This window comes from Capra hircus, chromosome 25 (assembly GCF_001704415.2).
Source record: "Capra hircus breed San Clemente chromosome 25, ASM170441v1, whole genome shotgun sequence".
In the NCBI taxonomy this organism is placed as follows: domain Eukaryota; kingdom Metazoa; phylum Chordata; class Mammalia; order Artiodactyla; family Bovidae; genus Capra; species Capra hircus.
The window spans coordinates 2,532,903-2,556,461 of NC_030832.1; the positions used below are offsets into that span (position 1 = coordinate 2,532,903).

General features: G+C 43.2%; 1 protein-coding gene and 1 pseudogene across 2 annotated transcripts; one reads left to right on the forward strand and one right to left on the reverse strand.

Moving 5' to 3' along the window:
• LOC102186176 (olfactory receptor 1F1-like) lies at positions 11,151-20,527 on the forward strand. Its single transcript, XM_018040135.1, has 2 exons — positions 11,151-12,059; positions 20,495-20,527. The coding sequence occupies exons 1-2, from the start codon at positions 11,151-11,153 to the stop codon at positions 20,525-20,527; spliced, it is 942 nt and encodes a 313-aa protein (XP_017895624.1).
• LOC108633843 lies at positions 19,148-21,628 on the reverse strand (annotated as a pseudogene). The gene is made up of 2 exons (XR_001917193.1): positions 21,602-21,628; positions 19,148-21,513 (listed from the first exon to the last, which is right to left on the reverse strand). The product of XR_001917193.1 is annotated as a zinc finger protein 200 pseudogene (transcript).

Sequence of the window (23,559 nt, forward strand, 5' to 3'; positions counted from 1 at the left end):
TTCTGTTTAAAGCCATCTAGTTTGTGGCACTTTGTTATGGCAGCCCTTGGAATCTAATATGGTATCCCCACAGAATTGCTTGCCTTTTCCTGTATAACCGTCTTCTGCAGTTGTTTGCATTCTTCTTGGGTCTTCCATTCTGGCAATAAGGATTGGGTCATCTTTTCTGAAATTGTGAAAAAGTAAGAAATTTATGCAAGTTTTGCTGTTGCACTCCAAAGTGCAAAAATTGCAGCCATTGTGTGTAATGAGTGCTTAGCTAAGATGGATGGCATTTCATTTGTACACTCAGCATTGGGCACTGGGTCTGGTTCATGTAAAGTGTAGCATGTTTCATGAAGAATGAGTAAGTAGCTTAAATCAGTTTCCTCGAAGTAATTATTTTGTTTTTTCCTTTTCATATTCCCTACTTCAGTTAGACTGTATTTCCACGAGTGCAAGGACCAAGTTTTAAATTTTTTTTTCAGTTGGCATGTAATGGTTGCTCTAGAATTATTATTTGCCTGAAAAAATGATTATATGACTGAATCAGTATAGGGAAGTCACTGGAGAGGTAGACGAGAAAGTTTCCTGAAGGAGTTGATGGGTTTGGCTCATATCTCCACCACCTTTCAAGTGTTATGGAAGCCTATATACATGTTTTAATGTAGTTTTTAATGGTTAATTTTTTCCAAAACATTTTCACAAAAATTAACCCTCTTGTCCTGCTTTCTGTAATTTTTCACTTCTCTCCTCGAGCCCCCACCATCCCCTCTCTCGACTCCCTCATCTCCCTTCAAAAGGCCCAATGACCTCTGCAGAAACTGTGCTCAAGCTTCTTCCCTTGCTGTCAGTACACTAGTCCCCACCTCCACCCCCCGCCCCCGCCCTGTTATTCACAGTTTCACTTTCTGCAGTTTTAGTTACTCATGGTCAACTGTGGTTAGAAAAATATTAAATGAAAAATTCCAGAAATAAACACTTCATAAGTTCTCAGTTTCACACGATTACAAGTAGCCTGATGGAATTTAATGCCACCTCTGTTCTGTCCAGCCCAGGACATGAATTATCTGTTCATCCAGCACATCCTGACCATTAATCACTTAGCAGTTCTCTGGGTTTTCAGGTCAACTGTCGTGGTATCGCAGTGCTTGTGTTCAAGTCACCCCTTATTTCACTTATTAACAGCCTCAAAGCACAAGAGTAGTGATTCTGGAAATTCAGATTTGCCAAAGAGAAGCCATAAAGTGCTTCTTTTAAGTAAAAAGATGGAAGTTTTCAACGTGATAAGGAAAGGATGAAAAAAATATGCTGAGATTGCTAAGATCTACCGTAACAATTTTTTTTGAAATTGTGAAGAAGTAAGAAATTTGGAAGGACTGATGCTAAAGCTGAAACTCCAGTACTTTGGCCACCTCATGCGAAGAGATGACTCATTGAAAAAGACTCTGATGCTGGCAGGGATTGGGGGCAGGAGGAGAAGGGGACGACAGAGGATGAGATGGCTGGACGGCTCACCGACTCAATGGACGCGAGTCTGAGTGAACTCCGGGAGTTGGTGATGGACAGGGAGGCCTGGCGTGCTGCGATTCACGGGGTCGCAAAGAGTCGGACACGACTGAGCGACTGAACTGAACTGATGAAATTTGTGCAAGTTTTGCTGTTGCACTCCAAAGTGCAAAAATTACAGCCACTGTGTGTTCAGTTCAGTTCAGTCGCTCAGTCGTGTCCGACTCCCTGTGACCCCATGAATCGCAGAATGCCAGGCCTCCCTGTCCATCACCATCTCCCGGAGTTCACTCAGACTCATGCCCATCGAGTTCGTGATGCCATCCAGCCATCTCATCCTCTGTCGTCCCCTTCTCCTCCTGCCCCCAATCCCTCCCAGCATCAGAGTCTTTTTCAATGAGTCATCTCTTCGCATGAGGTGGCCAAAGTACTGGAGTTTCAGCTTTAGCATCATTCCTTCCAAAGAAATCCCAGGGTTGATCTCTTTCAGAATGGACTGGTTGGATCTCCTTGCAGTCCAAGGGACTCTCAAGAGTCTTCTCCAACATCACAGTTCAAAAGCATCATTTCTTCGGCACTCAGCCTTCTTCACAGTCCAACTCTCACATCCATACATGACCATTGGAAAAACCATAGCCTTGACTAGACGGACCTTAGTTGCCAAAGTAATGTCTCTGCTTTTGAATATACTACCTAGGTTAGTCATAACTTTTCTTCCAAGGAGTAAGCGTCTTTTAATTTCATGGCTGTAGTCACCATCTGCAGTGATTTTGGAGCCCAGAAAAATAAAGTCTGACGCTGTTTCCACTGTTTCCCCATCTATTTCCCATGAAGTGATGGGACCGGATGCCATGATCTTCGTTTTCTGAATGTTGAACTTTAAGCCAACTTTTTCGCTCTCCTCTTTCACTTTCATCAAGAGGCTTTTTAGCTCCTCTTCACTTTCTGCCATAAAGCTGGTGTCATCTGCATATCTGAGGTTATTGATATTTCTCCCAGCAATCCTGATTCCAGCTTGTGTTTCTTCCAGCCCAGTGTTTCTCATGATTACTCTGCATAGAAGTTAAATAAGCAGGGTGACAATATACAGCCTTGACATACTCCTTTTCCTATTTGGAACCAGTCTGTTGTTCCATGTCCAGTTCTAACTGTTGCTTCTTGACCTGCATACAGATTTCTCAAGAGGCAGGTTAGGTGGTCTGGTATTTCCATCTCATTCAGGATTTTCCACAGTTTATTGTGATCCACACAGTCAAAGGCTTTGGCATAGTCAATAAAGCAGAAATAGATGTTTTTCTGGAACTCTCTTGCTTTTCCCATGATCCAGTGGATGTTGGCAATTTGATCTCTGGTTCCTCTGCCTTTTCTAAAACCAGCTTGAACATCAGGGAGTTCACGGTTCACGTATTGCTGAAGCCTGGCTTGGAGAATTTTGAGCATTACTTTACTAGCATGTGAGATGAGTGCAATTGTGCAGTAGTTTGAGCATTCTTTGCCATTTCCTTTCTTTGAAATTGGAATGAAAACCGACCTTTTCCAGTCCTGTGGCCACTGCTGAGTTTTCCAAATTTGCTGCCATATTGAGTGCAGCACTTTCACAGCATCATCTGTGAAAGGAGTTACATTACTGTGTGTAATGAGTACTTAGTTAAGATAGAATGGCATTTCATTTGTATATGATATTTTGAGAGAGACAATATTCACATAATTTTATTACAATGTGTGTGCTTAGTTGCTCAGTCATGTTGGACTCTTTGGTACCCGGTGGACTATAGCCTGCCAAGTTCCTCTGTCAATGGAATTTTTCAGGCAAGGATACTGGAGTGGGTTGCCATTTCCTTCTCCATTTATTACAGTATATCATTATAATTGTTATATTTTATTAATCTTTATTGTTAATATCTTATTGTGCCTATTTTATAAATTAAACTGTATCACAATTATGTTAGTACAAGAAAGAACACTATATATATGGTTCAGTAGATCCATAGTTTCAGGTATTCACTGGGGGTCTTGGTTCATACCCCCCAAGGATAAGCGGGAAACCACCGTAACTACTGAACAGAGTCAGCTTCACCACTTTAACTAATGTCTGGTTGGTGTGTATATTTGACACTAAGTTCAGTGGAATCAAACATCAGTAATATTTTCAAAATCCAGTTCTTTTCCTATCTTGGCTTCAAGAAAGAATTGCCGTCTTAGATATTTTCTCTTGATCAACGGAAGCCCTAAATTATTTACTGATCTTGTCTTTAAACTTTGATATTTTGTTCCAAGATTTGTTTTTGCATTGATTTTTCTTTGAAAAAACACTGCGATACTCTGGTTTCTTTTCAGAACATATAACTCTTTCGCCTTTTATTAAAGATTTCTGTGGAGAAAAGCAATTCTGAGTTTTTAATCCAACTTTTTGAGGCCCTGCACTTGCAAGGCTAAAAACAAAACAACAAAACCCCACTGCACTAAAATACGCTTTACTTTGGACGTTAAACTTTCGGGGGTCCCGGGAGTTTTGCATCTCCAGCGCCCCACCCCTCACCCACCCCACCCCACCTTGGTGTAAGGAGTCTGCCGCCCTTTACAGGACGTCCCTATGCTCGCCCCTCAGGCGCATGCGCAGCGCAGGAGGCGCGGACACGGCAGGACCCCTTCCCGGAAGCACTGAACAGGCCCTCGACTGGGCCAGTCTGAGGCGGCGTGGACCGGCTTGCCTTGCTCCGCCCCTTGCCGCTCCGCACCCACGTGCTCCTGCCCATTAGAAAGGCGGGAGGCGGGGTCTCAGCTCTGCGCTGGCGCCTCGGGAAAGAGCGACCGATTCTTTCACCGGAAGTACCGCAGGCTGGGACCTCCGGTGTGGAGCGGAGGTTCAGCGATGTAGTAAATGGTTCTGCCTTGACCCCAAAATGCTGTAAAGAGGCCCTCTGGGGTTGGTGCCTGCTAAATCTGGGCAAGTGGCGGATCCCATGAGCCTTCCACACGTCACCTAGGCCCGGTCCTTTAGGTGTCTGTTCCATCTCTCTGGCGTTCCCGGTTAGGATGGGTCCCGAGGTGTTCAGGATTCGTGTCTCCTACTTCCAGAAGAGCCCGAAACTCTAGAAAGTCAACGTCTGAGTTCCAATCTGGATGTCCTTTCAAAAGGCGAGGTGGACTGGGAAGCCAGCACCGCAAAAACCAGTGTACCCTATTCAGGGTAAGGGCTCCTTTTACTCCATTGCTGAGGGCTTGCTACCTCCCAGTGTGATCCGAGGACCTGGCGTCACTGCCTGGGGGATTGTTAGGAATGCCTAAGCTCAGGCTCCATCCCAGACTTCCTGAGTCAGAACCTTCACGTTAAAAACATTCTAGATGATTTCTGTGCACGTTAATTTTTGAGAATCTCTGCCTTCGGCTTCCCGAGACTTCTAGTCTAGGAGGCAGTGTTGATGTATATAATTGCTTCAGCAGTTGGTGGCCTCTACTGCAGATCTAAAGGAGATGTTAAGGTTTGAGCCTGGTAAGTCAGCCTCAGGATCTTTATGACATCCCAGGCATCACCTACTACTTAATCAAGATGACATAAGGAAAGTGATGTTGAGGGGTGATATAAGTAGACAGATTTACGGTGAGCATGGTTATTTGGGAATGTGCAGAAGCACTCAGGAAAGGGAAACTGATGTACATGAGGACGTGCTTAATCAACGGTTAAAAGACTGATAGCATATGTGTTAGGGATGAATGAATCTATTCATCAACTTGGCATCCCACCAACATCGTTTCTAACCAAGAAACTCATTTTATAGTAAAAGGAATGTGGTAGCCAGTTGTCAGGATAGTCCTGGGCAATCCTAGTCTTGTTTAATTTCTTCACACAGTGAATTGGGCTGATTTATGTCTTAATGTATTGGGGCTTCTGTAAATAAATTATCATGGACTGGGTAGCTTGTACATAACAGAAATTTATTTGGGGGACTTCCCTGGTGTTCCTAAGACTCCACAAGCTCTCAATGCAGGGTGCCCAGGTTCGATCTCTGGTCAGGGAACTAGATCCCACATGCTGCAACTAAGTTCAAATGTCTCAACCGACCCCACATAATTCAGGTAAGGTCTGGTGCAACCAATACATTTCTTTTAAAAGAAATTTATTTTTCACAGTTCTGGAGGCTAGAAAGTGTAAAATCGAGATGCTGGCACATTTGTTGTGTGGTGAGAGCACACTTCCTGGATCATAGATGGCAGTTCTACTGCATATGGTGGAAGGGACAAGGGAGCTGTCTCAGGGCTCTTAGAAGAGTACTGATCCTGTTGGGGAAGGCTCTGCCCTCATGAGCTAATCACCTTCCATAGGTTTCATCACCTGAGGATTAGGATTTCAACATACAAATTTTGCTGGGACCTTTGGTCTGCAGCACCGTGTGAGTTATAAGGTATTACGGAAATGATGCTGTGTGACTTCTAGAGCTCAATATTAAAGATACTGTGGCTTCTATGCTGCTGTCTTGAATCACTTGCTCAGGGGGAAATGAGCTCCTCTGTCGCAAGGACATATCAAGTCAGCTCCCTGGAGAACTCCACATGAGGAACTGAGGTTTCCTCCCAATAGCAGTGTGTGAGCAAGCCATCTTGGACACTCATCCTCCACCATGGTTGAGCTTTCAGATGACTGAGCACCTGCAGATAACTGCAGTCTCATGAGAGGCCCTGATCCTGAACCATTCCACTAAACCATTCATGACTGGATTCATGACCTATAGGAACTGTGTGATATAAATGTTTATTGTTTTAAGTTGCAAAGTTTTGATATAACTTGTTACTTGACAACAGATAACTTACACAAAGGATAAGGCCAGTGTCCATGGGATTCTTTAGTGTTTACTTCCACACTATTACCAGAAACAGTTGACCTTAGGAGTAGAGAAATGGTCTTTTAAAGACTCAGTTTTGACCCCAGTTGAGGTTACCAGGTGGCTAAGTGGTATAGAATCTGCCTGCCAATGCAGGAGACGTGGGTTCAGTTTCTGGGTTGGGAAGATCCCTTGGAAGAAGAAATGGCAACCCACTCCAGTATTCTTGCCTGGAAAATTCTATGGACAGAGGAGCCAGGCAGGTTGCAGCCCATGGCAATGTAAAGAGTCGGACACGACTGAGTACACGTGCACATAGCAGTGTTACCCTGTAAGATTAGGGTGCTATTTTATAGAATACAGTATAAGTTTCATACCAGGGGACAATATATGCTAAACGTTTTCCCAGGTAGCAATTTATGGGGCAAGGAAACAAGTAGAAGTAGGCACCTCTTTTTGTAATACCTCATGATGTACTTGTAACATTTTGCTTTTTACCCCAGCAGTACTGGGCTCTGAAGAGACTTCCTGCTGGCCAATTTGGGATCCTTTTGCTACTGGATAAACTGAACAAAAGGAGATTCTAATATTGTTATGAGTTTGACTGTCTAGAGAGAGGAGTTTTTCTGCCGCACAGTGGTAGCAGAGAGGATTACGGGTGGAAAGATCTCCCTGAGAGATTCTGGAATTGCCATGTCCTGTGATGGGAGTTAATAAAAGAGTAGGAGAGTCTTATATGGGCAAGATCATAAGAAGGTCAGATCTCTCAGACGTGAGAATTTAGGTTACTATTCAGATTTTTTTAGAACCTTGAGTAGCTGAGATGCTGGCTAAAGGAAAATGGAACATGAATTCAATTGTGCATAAGGGAGACTTCCCAGGTGGGTCACTGGTTAAGAATACCCCTGCCAATGCAAGAGGCACGAGTTCAATCCCTGGTCTGGGAAGACTCCGCTTGCCATGGGACAACTAAGCTGGTTTGCCATGACTACTGCAGCCCACACTTCAGAACCTGTGCTCCATAACAAGAGAAGACACTGCAACAGGAAGCCCATGCACTGCAACTAGAGAGTAGTCCCCACTTGCAGCAATGAAGACCCAGCCCAGCCAAAAAAATAAAAGTAAACAAAAAAATTTAAAAAGATTGTGGATAAAGGAAATTATTGATATCAATTAATCATTCGTGGCTACCTATGGAAATGAATATTACATAATTCAGTCATGTTTCCCTCTTTCTGTTATGTTTATATTTATCTCTTGAGCTAGTTAGCTTTCTTCTTTTGTCTCCCTCCTTCTGTTTTACATGTACATAGGGTATGTAGTTATTGCTTAGCTTTCAAGTTTGATTCAGAAGTTATAGAAAGTCATAATGGGATCATGATTGGAGAAGGGAAGATCTTAGTTTGGCTCCTGGATGCAGTAACTCATGTTATTCTGTGGTGAGAAGGATACTTGTATTATGTTAGACCAGAGAATTTCTCTATTGAAGGGTAAGTAGGTGAGAGGAGTGTGTGTTAATATACAGCTGGGAGGATGGATTCCAATGGGAGTTTATCTTCTTTGGCTTCCCAACTTCTGTGACTCCTTCCAAAGCTTAGGTAAAAATACCTACCTTGTCATTCTGGTGGGGAAGAAAAGCCTACTTCTTCCTGTGTCACAGAAAACTCTGCATCACTTCTATCCCAGCCCCTCTAGGAGCTAAGCGGTGGGCATGTGTGGACCCATTAGATATCCTGAGTCAGCCTTGACACAAAGAAAGGGAGCAAGGAGATTTTCCTAGCAGTGGCAGCTGTTGCAGCAGAAGGGCATTGCTGGGCAACAGCGCTTCTGGTGGCAACTTGTGCCCAGTGCTAGCTGTGTCGGAGTCATGAGCTGTGAGGTTTATGCTGGGATAAACCTGCCAATCCAGCCTGTGCTGTGGATGATCTGGGCCACTCTAGCTGCCATGGGACCTCTTGAGCCTACTTCTCCAGTTGCACCATGTTTTTAAAGTAAGAATTATCAGTTTCAAGAAAACTTTTTCTGCTTAATTGGCAAGACTATTATTTTCACCTAAAAACTGTGAATGAGGCCACAGTACTCAACCATCAGAAAAGGACTTGAGGGACTTCCCTGGTAGTCCAGTGGCTAAGATTTCAAACGCAGGGGGCTCGGGTCAGGGAACTAGATCCCACATGCAACTAAGAATCCACATGCTGCGACTAAGACTGGGCACAGCCACATAAACAGATATTAGGGGTTTCTCGGGTAGCACTACTGGTAAAGAACTTGCCTGTCAATGCAGGGGATGTGGGTTTGACCCCTGGGTCGGGAATGTGCTGTGCTTAGTCGCTCAGTCTTGTCTGACTCTTGGCGACCCCATTGACTGTAGGCTGCCAGGCTCCTCTGCCATGGGGATTCTCCAGGAAAGAATACTGCAGTGGGTTGCCATGCCCTCTTCTAGGGGATCTTCCCAACCCAGGGATCAAACCCAGGTCTCCCTCATTGGAGGCAGATTCTTTACCATCTGAGCCACCAGGGAATTCCCTGGAATAGGGAATGGCAACCTGCTGTAGTATTATTGCCTGTAGAATCCCATGGACAGAGGAGCCTGGCGAGCTACAGTCCATGCGGTCACAAAGAGTTGGACAAGACTGAGCACACACAAAGAAAGAAATATTTAAACAAAGAAATATTAAAAAAAAAAAAAAAGGAAAGGACTTGAACTCTGAACAGGGTGGCCACTAGTATTCTCTCCAGCTCATTGCTGTTTCTGTGCTTTTTTTTTTTAAATTTTCTGCATAGATTGTTGCTTCTCCATCTATGAGGCAGACAAGAGACAGTTGCAAGCTTCTGGATTTCCCCCTCCAGACCAAGTCATACTGGGAATAACCCACAGGTCCTCAGCATCAGTGCAGAGTTCCCAAATCCATCACAAATCCTCACTGGGAGGAGATGGTGGATTCTAAATTGGGCTGCTGGAGCCCACACTCCTGTGGGTATGCATTGATGACCATCCCCAGAAAAAGGTGATCCACTGCGTGCTGGGAAGACATCCCCGCAGAAGTCTGGAGCCTGGGGTTTCTCAGTCGTGAGATGCTGTGCTGTCTGCTACATCTCCCTCCAGGCTGATCCTTTACATCAGATGCTTTACAGGAAGAAGCACAACTCTCCCCCACCCCAGCTTCCCTATCTGCAAATACATCACTAGCTCTACACAGTAAATGACCAGATATTAGATAACGAAGAGGCTCACTCAGATAACACTGCAATAACCCCACTTTCTGAGCTAAGAAGACCTTTTAATAGCTGAATTGTCAAATATGTAAGCATAAGCCCAGATCAGCAAGGTGATGAAATTGGAGATTTCAGAGGTTTTTCTCTGGGACTCCTCTCCACTCAGACTGCTTTATCTCCAAGTTCTGACCTTGAAGTTAGATCATATACTGTGTTTTCATTGTTGGGCTCATAGGGACCAGGAAACAGGTGGGACAGTTATTTTCTGCTTGTCTCTAATAAGGCTCTCAGGGAATCTGGTCCCAGTGGCCATGGAGGCTACTGTAAGAAACCATTTCTGGCCAACCTTCCCCTCCTCCAAAAAACATCCTTCCTGCACAGAAAGCTGAGGTCATGAACACTCTGCCCTTCACCTGCTCAGGACCTACCTATCCTTCTAAGCCTTTCCAAACCTTGTAATAAAGAGGAGCGCTGGCCAGTTCCTCAAAGGTGAAGTACACTTGATGGCAACAGCACAAGCTTCTCCAGGTGAGATGGTAACAGTCAATATTTCTTTCTTTTTTTGGGGGGGGGGTTGTGCTGTATAGCATGTGGGATCTTAGTCCCCTGACCAGGGGTTGAACCCACACCCCCTGCAGTGGGAGCTCAGAATCTTAGCCAATGGACCATCAGGGAAGTCTAAATATTTCTTTATTAATGGGTGAAGTTTTTGGAAGGACCTCCTTCATTAAATCTTTCAGATCCAGGGAGTAGTAGCTGTCCTCAGCTGGAGCTTGAGATAAACCCAATACCAACTGTTTCTCTTCTCCCTACGAACTACTAAGTAGGAGAAAGACTGGGAACCTTAATAGAGACACGCATAGAGGCAGGGGAGGGCTGTGCATTATTTTTATGTTATATTTGATATAATTTAAACAATGAATCCAATGGGAGCAGCAGCATCTAGGACTGGGAGTTGGAAGTTGAGGGTGTGGGGAGTAGGGGCAGATTCTGACTGAGCAATTCTGCATGCATGGAGTCACTTCAGTCGTGTCCTACTCTTTGTGACCCCATGGACTGTAGCCCACCAGGCTCCTCTGTCCATAGGGTTCTCCAGGCAAGAATACTGGAGTGGGTTGCCATGCCCTCCTTCAGGGGATCTTCCCAACCCAGGGATTGAACCTGCTTCTCTTCTGTCTCCCACACTGACAGGTGGGTTCTTTACCACTAGTGCCACCTGGGAAGCCCTTGAGCAACTCTAAGGGAGGGTTTATTAGCATAACTATGGTTGCTGCTGCTGCTAAGTCACTTCAGCTGTGTCTGACTCTGTGTGACCCCATAGATGGTAGCCCACCAGGCTCCCCCATCCCTGGGATTTTCTAGGCAAGAACACTGGAGTGGGTTGCCATTTCCTTCTCCCAATGCATGAAAGTGAAAAATGAAAGTGAAGTCGCTCAGTCGTGTCCAACTCTTTGCGACCCCATGGACTGCAGCCTACAAGGCTCCTCCATCCATGGGATTTTCCAGGCAAGAGTATTGGAGTGGGGTGCCATTGCCTTCGCCCTGGAGCTTTGATTATTGCACCCAAACCATTAGCTTCTAGGTCTCTGACCTCTGCTTCTCATCTCTGCATCTTAGTCCAGCCCCATGGGAGAGGCCAACCAGTCGAGAGTCTCTGAGTTCCTCCTCCTGGGGCTCTCCAGGCAGCCCCAGCAGCAGCGGCTCCTCTTCCTGCTCTTCCTCACCATGTACCTGGCCACGGTCCTGGGAAACCTGCTCATCCTCCTAGCCATCAGCGTGGACTCCCGCCTGCACATCCCCATGTACTTCTTCCTCTGCAACCTGTCCTTCGTGGACACCTGCTTCTCCTCCACCACTGTCCCCAAGGTGCTGGCCAACCCCGTACTCGGGAGCCAGACCATCTCTTTCTCTGGCTGTCTCACGCAGATGTATTTTGTTTTTATGTTCATGGACATGGACAATTTCCTCCTGGCTGTGATGGCCTATGACCGCTTTGTGGCTGTATGCCACCCCTTACACTATTCAGCAAAGATGACCCCCCAGCTCTGTGCCCTGCTGGTCACTGGGTCGTGGGTCACTGCCAGTCTGGATATGCTCTTGCACACCCTGCTGATGGCTCGACTCTCCTTCTGTGCAGATAATGCCATCCCCCACTTCTTCTGTGATGTGACCCCCCTCCTCAAGCTCTCCTGCTCTGACACACACCTCAATGAGGTGATGATACTGACTGAGGGTGCCCTGATCATGATCACCCCGTTCGTTTGCATCCTGGCTTCATATGTCCTTATCACCTGTGCTGTCCTGAGGATCCCATCCACACAGGGGAGATGGAAAGCCTTCTCCACCTGTGGCTCCCACCTGGCTGTGGTGTTCCTCTTCTATGGCACCATCATATTTCTGTATTTCAACCCTTTGTCCTCCCACGCAGCTGAGACAGATGTAGCAGCTGCTGTGATGTTCTCTGTGGTGACCCCCATGCTGAACCCCTTCATCTACAGCCTGAGAAACCAGGACATAAAAGGGGCTCTTGGAAAAGTGATTGCTATGAAATTTTTTTCTGCTCAGTAATGAAATGGGCTAAGAAAATCACAGAAGGAACTAATTTCTAAGAAAATTATATTTTTATTTTTTCCATCATGTAAAACTTAAATTTTGTCTTTTAATCTTGATACTGGAAACCTATATCCGGATCTTTCACTTACATATTATAACAGTCTTTCTAAATTTCTGAATAGTCTCCACAACTTTATTTTCCTTCCCTTTTGTATTTTCATCAAGTTGCTCGAGCAAAATAAACTCACTAGTCACCCTGCTACTGAATTAAAACATAAAGGAAGTTTTACTATTTAAAAGTACAACTTTATATTTTGAAAATGACTGCAGAAAACAAAACATTGATAAATAGATGAAACTGGTTAAAACATCACTGAGAAGGATGAGGGACAAAGACAAAAAATAGGGCAATTTCCCTTAACTTCAGAGAGAGCTAAGATGATATCTTTTATGAAAAAGCACAGAATTTGAATCCAAGGCGATTTCTGTTTATAACAATGATTTTTTATTATTCTTTGTAATTGTGTGTTGGTATTTTTGTCTAAAGGGATAAATGGTAGCGTTTTCTATTTTTAGTCTATATATCCAATAAGTATTTGTAATAAGAGGGACAATACCTGTTCTTTCAAAGTCTGAAAGAAATCCCCAACTTTTGCTCCATATATTTTTGTACTCTATTAGCTACAGGCATATTTATATGTTTTATATAATCTTGTTTTATCCTTTTATTGTTATAGTTCAGTTCAGTTCAGTCACTTAGTCGTGTCTGACTCTTTGCGACCCCATGAATCCCAGCACGCCAGGCCTCCCTGTCCATCACCAACTCCCGGAGTTCACTCAGACTCACGTCCATCGAGTCCGTGATGCCATCCAGCCATCTCATCCTCTGTCATCCCCTTCTCCTCCTGCCCTCAATCCCTCCCAGCATCAGAGTCTTTTCCAATGAGTCAACTCTTCGCATGAGGTGGCCAAAGTATTGGAGTTTCAGCTTTAGCATCATTCCTTCCAAAGAAATCCCAGGGCTGATCTCCTTCAGAATGGACTGGTTGGATCTCCTTGCAGTCCAAGGGACTCTCAAGAGTCTTCTCCAACACCACAGTTCAAAAGCATCAATTCTTCGGTACTCAGCTTGCTTTATAGTCCAACTCTCACATCCATACATGACCACTGGAAAAACCATAGCCTTGACTAGACAGTCCTTTGTTGGCAAAGTAATGTCTCTGATTTTCAACATGCTATCTAGGTTGGTCATAACTTTTCTTCCAAGGAGTAGGCGTCTTTTAATTTCATGGCTGCAGTCACCATCTGCAGTGCTTTTGGAGCCCCCAAAATAAGATCTGACACTGTTTCCCCATCTATTTCCCATGAAGTGATGGGACCAGATGCCATGATCTTCGTTTTCTGAATGCTGAGCTTTAGGCCAACTTTTTCACTCTCCTCTTTCACTTTCATCAAGAGGCTTTTTAGTTCCTCTTCACTTTCTGCCATAAGGCTGGTGTCATCTGCATATCTGAGGTTATTGATATTTCTCCCAGCAATCCTGATTCCAGCTTGTGCTTCTTCCAGCCCAGCATTTCTCATGATGTACTCTGCATATAAGTTAAATAAACAGGGTGACAATATACAGCCTTGATGTGCTCCTTTTCCTATTTGGAACCAGTCTGTTGTTCCATGTCCAGTTCTAACTGTTGCTTCTTGACCTGCATATAGGTTTCTCAAGAGGCAGGTCAGGTGGTCTGGTATTCCCATCTCTTTCAGAATTTTCCACAGTTTATTGTGACCCACACAGTCAAAGGCTTTGGCATAGTCAATAAAGCAGAAATAGATGTTTTTCTGGAACTCTCTTGCTTTTTCCATGATCCAGCCGATGTTGGCAATTTGATCTCTGGTTCCTCTGCCTTTTCTAAAACCAGCTTGAACATCAGGAAGTTCACGGTTCACGTATTGCTGAAGCCTGGCTTGGGGAATTTTGAGCATGACTTTACTAGCATGTGAGATGAGTGCAATTGTGCGGTAGTTTGGGCATTCTTTGGCATTGCCTTTCTTTGGGATTGGAATGAAAACGGACCTTTTCCAGTCCTGTGGCCACTGCTGAGTTTTCCAAATTTGCTGGCATATTGAGTGCAGCACTTTCACAGCAGCATCTTTCAGGATTTGAAATAGTTCAACTGGAATTCCATCACCTCCACTAGCTTTCTAAGTGATGCTTTCTAAGGCCCACTTGACTTCACATTCCAGGATGTCTGGCTCTAGGTGAGTGATCACACCATTGTGATTATCTTGGTCTTGAAGATCTTTTTTGTACAGTTCTTCTGTGTATTCTTGCCACCTCTTCTTAATATCTTCTGCTTCTGTTAGGTCCAGACCATTTCTGTCCTTTATTGAGCCCATCTTTGCATGAAATGTTCCCTTGGTATCTCTGATTTTCTTGACGAAATCTCTAGTCTTTCCCATTTTGTTGTTTTCCTCCATTTCTTTGTATTGATCGCTGAGGAAGGCTTTCTTAACTCTCCTTGCTATTCTTTGGAACTCTGCATTCGGATGCTTATATCTTTCCTTTTCTCCTTTGCTTTTCGCCTCTCTTCTTTTCACAGCTATTTGTAAGGCCTCCCCAGACAACCATTTTGCATTTTTGCATTTCTTTTCCACGGGGATGGTCTTGATCCCTGTCTCCTGTACAATGTCACAAACCTCCGTCCATAGTTCATCAGGCACTCTATCTATCAGATCTAGTCTCTTAAATCTATTTCTCATGTCCACTGTATAATCATAAGGGATTTGATTTAGGTCATACCTGAATGGTCTAGCAGTTTTCCCTCCTTTCTTCAATTTAAGTCTGAATTTGGCATTAAGCAGTTCATGATCTGAGCCACAGTCAGCTCCCAGTCTTGTTTTTGCTAACTGTATAGAGCTTCTCCATCTTTGGCTGCAAAGAATATAATCAATCTGATTTTGGTGTTGACCATCTGGTGACGTCCATGTGTAGAGTCTTCTCTTGTGTTGTTGGAAGAGGGTGTTTGCTATGACCAGTGCATTTCTTGGCAAAACTCTATTAGTCTTTGCCCTGCTTCATTCCGCATTCCAAGGCCAAATCTGCCCATTACTCCAGGTGTTTCGTGACTTACTACTTTTGCATTTCAGTCTCCTATAAGGAAAAGGACATCTTTTTTTTGGTGTTAGTTCTAAAAGATCTTGTAGGTCTTCATAGAACCGTTCAACTTCAGCTTCTTCAGCATTACTGGTTGGGGCATAGACTTGGATTACTGTGATATTGAATGGTTTGCCTTGGAAACGAATAGAGATCATTCTGTCGTTTTTGAGATTGCATCCAAGTACTGCATTTCGGACTCTTTTGATGACCATGATGGCTACTCCATTTCTTCTAAGGCATTCCTGCCCGCAGTAGTAGATTTAATGGTCATCTGAGTTAAATTCATCCATTCCAGTCCATTTTAGTTCGCTGATTCCTAGAATGTCAACGTTCACTCTTGCCATCTTATATGACCACTTCCAATTTGCCTTGATTCATGGACCTGACATTCCAGGTTCCTACTCAATATTGCTCTTTGCAGCATCAGACCTTGCTTCTATCACCAGTCACATACACAACTGGGTATTGTTTTTGCTTTGGCTCCATCCCTTCATTCTTTCTGGAGTTATTTCTCCACTGATCTCCAGTAGCACATTGGGCACCTACTGACCTGGGGAGTTCCTCTTTCAGTATCCTATCATTTTGCCTTTTCATACTATTCATGGGGTTTTCAAGGCAAGAATACTGAAGTGGTTTGCCATTCCCTTCTCCAGTGGACCACATTTCTGTCAGACCTCTCCACCATCACCCGCCCATCTTGGGTGACCCCACGGGCATGGCTTAGTTTCACTGAGTTACACAAGACTGTGGTGCTAGTGTGATTAGACTGACTAGTTTTCTGGGATTATGGTTTCAGTGTGTCTGCCCTCTGATGACCTCTTGCAACACCTGCCATCCCACTTGGGTTTCTCTTACTTTGGACGTGGGGTATCTCTTCACGACTGCTCCAGCAAAGCGCAGCCACTGCTCCTTACCTTGGACGAGGGGTATCTCCTCACTGCTGCCTCCTCACTGTCTGACCTTAAACGTGGACTAGCTCCTCTAGGCCCTCCCGCGCCTGGGCAGCCACTGCTCCTTGGACGTGGGGTTGCTCCTCCCAGCTGCCGCCCCTGGCTTCAGACGTGGGGTAGCTCCTCTCAGCCGTTCCTGCGCCGTCGCAGCCTGACACTCTCGGCTGCTGCCCCTGACCTCGGATGTGGGGTAGCTCCTCTCGGCCGCAAGGTATCCCTTTTATCTAGAGTAACATTTTGTCTAATATTTTGTCTAATATCATTGTAACCATTCAGGTCTTCTGTGGTTTCTGTTTGCATGACATCTCTTTGCATCCTTCTTTCAATTCAATGTGTCTTTGAATCCAAAGTGTGTACCCAGTAGACAACATATACTTTGATCATGTTTTTTAATCCAGTTTAATGATGTCTGACTTTTGGTTGAATTTTTAACCCACTCACTTTTTTTTATGGCTGTACTGGGAAGCACGTAGGCATCTTAGTTTCCTGACTAGGTATCGGACCCGTGCCACCTGCATTGGGAGCACAGAGTTTTAACCACTTGACTGCCAGCGAAGTCCCCCCACTCACTTGTAATACTGATATCTACCATTTAACTTTCTGTCTTCTGTATCTTGTGCCTTTTTTGTCTTTCCTGCTCTTTTGCATTTATTCTGTATTTTCTAATGTAGCATTTTAACACCAGTAATTTTTATTTTAGCGGTTGCTCTAGGATTAACTGATCATCAGCATCAAATTCATACTAGCTTAATTCCTGTTATATACAGAAATGCTTCTTCTATATGGCTTTATTCTCTCCCCATTTTAAGCATTATTATGTATTACCATTTACATATTGTATCAATGTTACAAACTAAACAATACAGTCTTGTATTGTTTAGACAGTAAGTCTATTACCTTACTGTCTGCCGTCATTTCCTTAGTCCCATAAAGCTTTACTCCCACCCAGCTTCTTTGCTGTTATTGGCAACTATATTGCTACACAGATGTTACATTTCTATGTGCTATAGACCCAACAATACATTCAGTTCAGTTCAGTTACTCAGTTGTGTCTGAATCTTTACGACCCCATGGACTGCAGCACGCCAGGCCTCCCTGACATCACCAACTCCCAGAGTTTACTCAAACTCATGTCCATCGAATGGGTGATGCCATCCAGCCATCTCATCCTCTGTCGTCCCCTTCTTCTGCTGCCCCCAATCCCTCCCAGCATCAGGGTCTTTCCCAATGAGTCAACTCTTTGCATGAGGTGGCCAAAGTATTGGAGTTTCAGCCTCAGCATCAGTCCTTCCAATGAACACCCAGGACTGATCTCCTTTAGGATGGACTGGTTGGATCTCCTTGCGGTCCAAGGGACTCTCAAGAGTCTTCTCCAACACCACAGTTCAAAAGCATCAATTCTTTGGCGCTCAGCTTTCTTCACAGTCCAACTGTCACATCCATACATGACCACTGGAAAAACCATAGCCCTGACTAGATGGACCTTTGTTGGCAAAGTAATGTCTCTGCTTTTTAATAAGCTATCTAGGTTGGTCATAACCTTGCTTCCAAGGAGCAAGCGTCTTTTAATTTCATGGCTGCAATCACCATCTGCAGTGATTTTGGAGCCCAGAAAAATAAAGTATGACACTATTTCCACTGTTTCCCTTTCTATTTCCCATAAAGTGGTGGGACCAGATGCCATGATCTTTGTTTTCTGAATGTTGAGCTTTAAGCCAACTTTTTCACTCTCCTCTTTCATCAAGAGGCTTTTTAGTTCCTCTTCACTTTCTGCCATAAGGGTGGTGTTATCTGCATATCTGAGGTTATTGATATTTCTCCTAGCAATCCTGGTTCCAGCTTGTGCTTCTTCCAGCCCAGCGTTTCTCATGATGTACTCTGCATAGAAGTTAAATAAGCAGGGTGACAATATACATCCTTGACGTACTCCTTTTCCTATTTGGAACCAGTCTGCTGTTCCATGTCCAGTTCTAACTGTTGCATATAGGTTTCTCAAGGGGCAGGTCAGGTGGCCTGGTATTCCCATCTCTTTCAAAATTTTCCACAGTCTATTGTAACCCACACAGTCAAAGGCTTTGGTATAGTCAATAAATTACCTACATATTATTTTATTAAATTGCTTTTAAAACTGTTAACAGCCTCTCAGGGTGCTCTCCCTGGGAACTTGACTTTGCACACTCTATATGTGGGGCACGGAAGGCATTTTCTGGGTGTGGGGAAGGGGTAGGGGTCCTGAGAGTCACCTACCCAAACATCTTGGGGACTCTGTGGCCCAACCCTTGGGCAGGGGACAGGACCCTCTCACCTCTGGGACCTCACCTTCGCCCTTTTCTGTCCAACAGTCATTTAGCCTTTGAAGTTTTCTGGGCATGCAGGTGGGTCCCTCTGCATGATAACTGGGTAAACCCTGGCCAGACTTGCAAATGAGTAAGAGAATAATGCTGACAGCCAGTTTTGTCCCTTATTTTAAAGGGTACTGCTGCTGCTGCTGAGTCGCTTCAGTCATGTCCAATTCTGTGTGACCCCATGGATGGCAGCCCATCAGGCTCCTCTGTCCCTGGGATTCTCCAGGCAAGAACACTGGAGTGGGTTGCCATGTCCTCCAATGCATGAAAGTGAAGAGTGAAAGTGAAGTCGCTCAGTCGTGTCTGACTCTTCGTGACCCCATGGACTGCAGCCTACCAGGCTCCACCACCCATGGGATTTTCCAGTCAAGAGTACTGGAGTGGGGTGCCAAAGGGTACAGTAGGCTTGAAATACACAACATGGATAAAGGCCTGTTTTAATGTGGCTTTTAAGTGTTGGGGTTTCTTTTTCTATCTTTGACTACGACTCAAGACAACTGTATCATAAAACATCCTTCTCTTAGTATGCTTTGTTACCACAACAAAGTTTAGAACCACTTATTTTAAATGTAACAACAACAACAAAAAAGAGCAATGGGCAGAAAGGAAGAAACAAAACTATTATTTATAGATGGTATAATTTTTAATCACAAATTTTAACAGAACCAAGAAATTACTGAAAATTACATTCAGAGAAGTAGCTAGTTTTGCAAATATATAATTAAGAATAACTTTCCTATGCAAGAGCAACAACCAACTAGAGAAATACAATGGGAAAAAAAACCTACTTTCAAAAACAAAACTTTGTTTTGTGTAGAATTTACCTGAAGAAAATTAGAAAAACAAGTACTCAGAATACTCTAATCAGTGGAAGGTAGGTTTCTGGATGGGAACAAAATGTGTAAAGGTAATTTTCCACCACTAGTGTACAGGATTTAGCCTATTCCAATCCAGATACCAATTTAAAACCTAAGGAAATCTAAGAGGAGTAAGACTGATGGAGGATCTGAAAATGACACACCACAGGATGGGTCCTGTGAAGGCACCGCTGGCCTTGCCTCCGGCAGACAAGTCAGGAAAGTGTGGGTACCAGGAAGCCACAGAGAACAAATGTCCACTACAGTGACGACACTGGAACCCTACCTCCTGAGGGTTAATGTGAGCGAGCCACTGGGGAGATAATTTCTAAAAGTAAAACACTATGCTTGTGAGGTAGTGACCACCCATTGCCAAAGGTCTGATGGGAACTAAACAAATGGCAAGGTTCTTGACCAGCCACGGATCCAAGCCAACATCTTCCTCCCCCTCTGCAGGTTCCTGGGGTTTCCTTCCTGGCAGGTTTTCCTGACTCAACAGAGGGACAAAATTCAGAAGTTTTTCCAGGAGTGGGGCTGGGTGGCCAGGCCTGAGTGACCCAAACTTCTTCTGGCAAGGCAAAGGCATGAGAGAGCTGTTTGACCAATTAACAGCTGGACAAAATACAGTAAGAACAGCAGACACTTTTAAATTACACTGTGAAGAGGATTTCTGTAAATGTCACTTTTCACCACAAACTGCAAGCTATTGAAATTGATCATTAGTTTTTAGATCACATACAAATAATGGAGTAAGTCTTTGACATTCAGTTGCTGTTTTCCTATATTCCAAAGTAAACAATCCCTTTCATCTCTCAAGCTTTCAGGGTATCGTTAGATGGTGATATGAATGGCTAATAAAAGCTGTTGACTTATTACCAAGTCGGCAGTGTGGTTCTTTTAGGGGAACAGTTTCAGATAAGGATCTTTACATTATTTCTCAGGTGTGAAATCCTATGTGTGTGTGTGTGAGGGGGGGAATGGAATATTCTGATACTTTCAGTACACTTATCAGTCTTCACCTTAAGGTAAGTGGCCCCCAGACTCGTATTTCAAAGCCTTTTTTGGGAAAGGGATCTGTGAGCTGTACATTGTTGCGTAAGTTCACAAAAGAAAGCTCTTTAGTCCAAAAAGCCTGGTTGCTAACTGAGGTATAGCCCTTGAGGATGTTTTGTTTTCCCTGTGAATTTTCTAAAAACTTGAGATTTCAGCAAATTTGAATATTTATCCGATTTTGGCTATAATGAAGTTTTCTTGTCTGTAACTTTTCAGACAGCCTGGCAATTCAGAATTATTTATGGAATATTTCAGTCTGAGGTGGTATCATCAGACCTTTCCCTGATGTCACTTCTGTTTTCGGGTCTTACATGCTGAGTGGGTTTTTTCATGCCGGGTACAGTTTGACAGCCGACCAAATCTTCTCCCACACTTTTTACAACCATATGGCCTCTTGGCCTTGTGACTCTGCAAGTGAATCACAAACTCTTTGTTTTCTGGGAAGGTTTTCCCACATTCTGGACACTTAAGTATCTTTTCCCTTATATGGATTCCTTCATGGCGACTTCGATGAGAATTCTGACGGAAGTTTTTCCCACACTGAGAACATGAATAAGGCTTCTCTCCTGTATGGATTCTCTCATGCTTATTAAGGTTTGTTTTATGATTAAAGCTTTTCCCACAGTGACTGCAGTCATAGGGCTTTTCTCCAGTGTGAGTCCTCTGGTGGGAAATAAGGTAAGAACTCTCATTAAACTGTTTCCCACACAGCGGACAAGTATACCATCTTCTTGTTCTACGATTTCGGGTAAGTGCAATAACATTAATATCCACGTATTTTGAGAGATCTTCTAGAGGAGTATCATTTTCAATGGTAACTAAAAGATTTCTCATTTTCCTTTCCTTTGGAATAGATGTATTTAACCTTTCTTCTTTTTGGCAATCTGGAGGCTGCTCAGGGACCATGGAATAATCCATTTCATCACAATCTGAAGACTCTTCTCTATGATCTTCATCCTCTACAGGTTCTGTCTGAAGCTCTTCACCCTCAGGATTATTGCCACTGACTGTGGAAACAGAGAGAAAATCTAATAATTTTTGAGGGATATGATACCATGCAGGAAAAACCAAGTTAGATTTCTCATGAGACCATAACCTTGAAAGTCAGAAATCTGACTGGCAGACATTTGCCATCAACACTTCCTCACCCTTACTGAGGATGGGATACATGACTGATAAATCTTTCCTTACCCATAATACAAGCACACAGTCCTCTTTTTTTTTTTTTTAATGAAATGTGGAACTAGACTGAAAGATTTCCATGTTTGTTTTCTGAATAGGCACCAATTACTCAACAAGTTCATACTGATCTTATATTATGTGTAAATCACTGAGCTAATAAGGACCAGGGGGTGAAAGACATAAATATTAAAAGGTACTACTTGTAATCTTTAGGAGGCTAGTAAGTAAATGGTAAGATGAGTTACTTCCAGGTTTTCACTATATTATAGTATTAGCTAATATTATTACATCCAATATAGTGAAAAACTGCAAACAATTCAAATGACCACAACTAAAGGAGGCAAAGTATTTTCACACGGTGTATTATTTTTTTGGACATGAAAGGATTACTACAGCAAACTTTCCTGGCAATCCAGTGGTTAAGAATCTGTGCTTCCACTGAGTTTGATCCCTGGTCAGAGGACTAAAGATCCTGCATGCTGCACAGTGTAGCCAAAGAGAAAAAATGATCTACATTAAAAAAAAGGCTACTACAATTGATAAAATGCAAACTATGGTAGAAGTCAATGGTTGTCATTTTTGGGGGAGAATGGAAACTAATGATCGAACAGGACCACAAGAGGGATATCTGGGGTTTTAGTTGATTTTAGACAAATATGTTCATTTTGTGGAAATCTGAGCTGTATACTTAGGACTTGTATTTTCCAAAAAAGTCCGTGTAAAATGACAGATTACAGCGCTTGCTCCGGCAGCACATATACTAAAATGGGAAAGATACAGAGAAGACTCGCATGGCCCCTGCGCAAGGATGACACACAAATTTGTGAAGAGTTCCACACACACAAAAAACCCCCACCAGATTACAAAGAGTAGGTAACAAAGCAAAAAAAAAAAAAAAAAAGTATGCTATGAACAGGTGGAATGACAAGGGACTTTGTCTGACTCTGGGCAACTTAGTGAAATTAAAGGATGAAATCAACCACTTTAGATAATGTGACTGATCATAAAGCCAGAATCTGAATTTCTGCTGGATTTAGCACTTTCACACCAATAGATTTTTTAAATTCATTTCATTTAATGATTCCCTTAGGATAATGAAAATGTTGGGCCAAAGCACAGGACAATTTTTTTTTATTATAGCTCTTGAGATGAACTGACATACTGCTTTCCAAAGGAACTGTACAGATTTCAATATAACCATCAACATGTGGCTAGGTATCAATTTTAACTAATCTTGCTGGTAGTAGATATAATTTTCAAATATTTAATAGGTATAAAATGGTTTCTCATTGTAGCTTTATTTTACACTTTGATTACTGCAAACTAATAATTTATCTATTGGCTGACACTTTTATAAATTTAAATAAATTTTATAGGACTTCCCTGGTGATCCAGGGATTGAGAATCTACCTGCCAATGCAAGGGACATGGGTTCAATCCCTAGTCCAGGAAGATCTCACATGCCAAGGAGCAACTAAGCCTGTGCACCACAACTACTGAGCCCAAGCACCCTACAGCCCATGCTCTGCAACAAGAGAAGACCCTGCATTGGGAAGCCCGAGCACTGCAACCAGAGAAAGCATGCCTGCAGCAACAAAGACCCAGTGGACCCAAAAATAAAATAAATAAAAATACATAAATTATATATATTATAAATCTTAATCTCTTTATCACTGATATTTTTTTAAATTAAAGTCTTTCTCTATAATAACCCCACAACTTAAAAGCAGAAAATGAGTCTTTTAAAATCCAATAAATTTCTATTGTTTTCTGGCCATTCCTTTATGACTTATTTTTATTTAACTCTGATACTTTTGAAGTTTAGTATCACACTGTTTGTTGTTCGTAACATGTCTAATATTGGTAGTTAGTCAGAACATCCACCACTTTCACCAATTTGATGGAGTACATTTACAGTATAAGTCTGGCTGCTGCTGCTGCTAC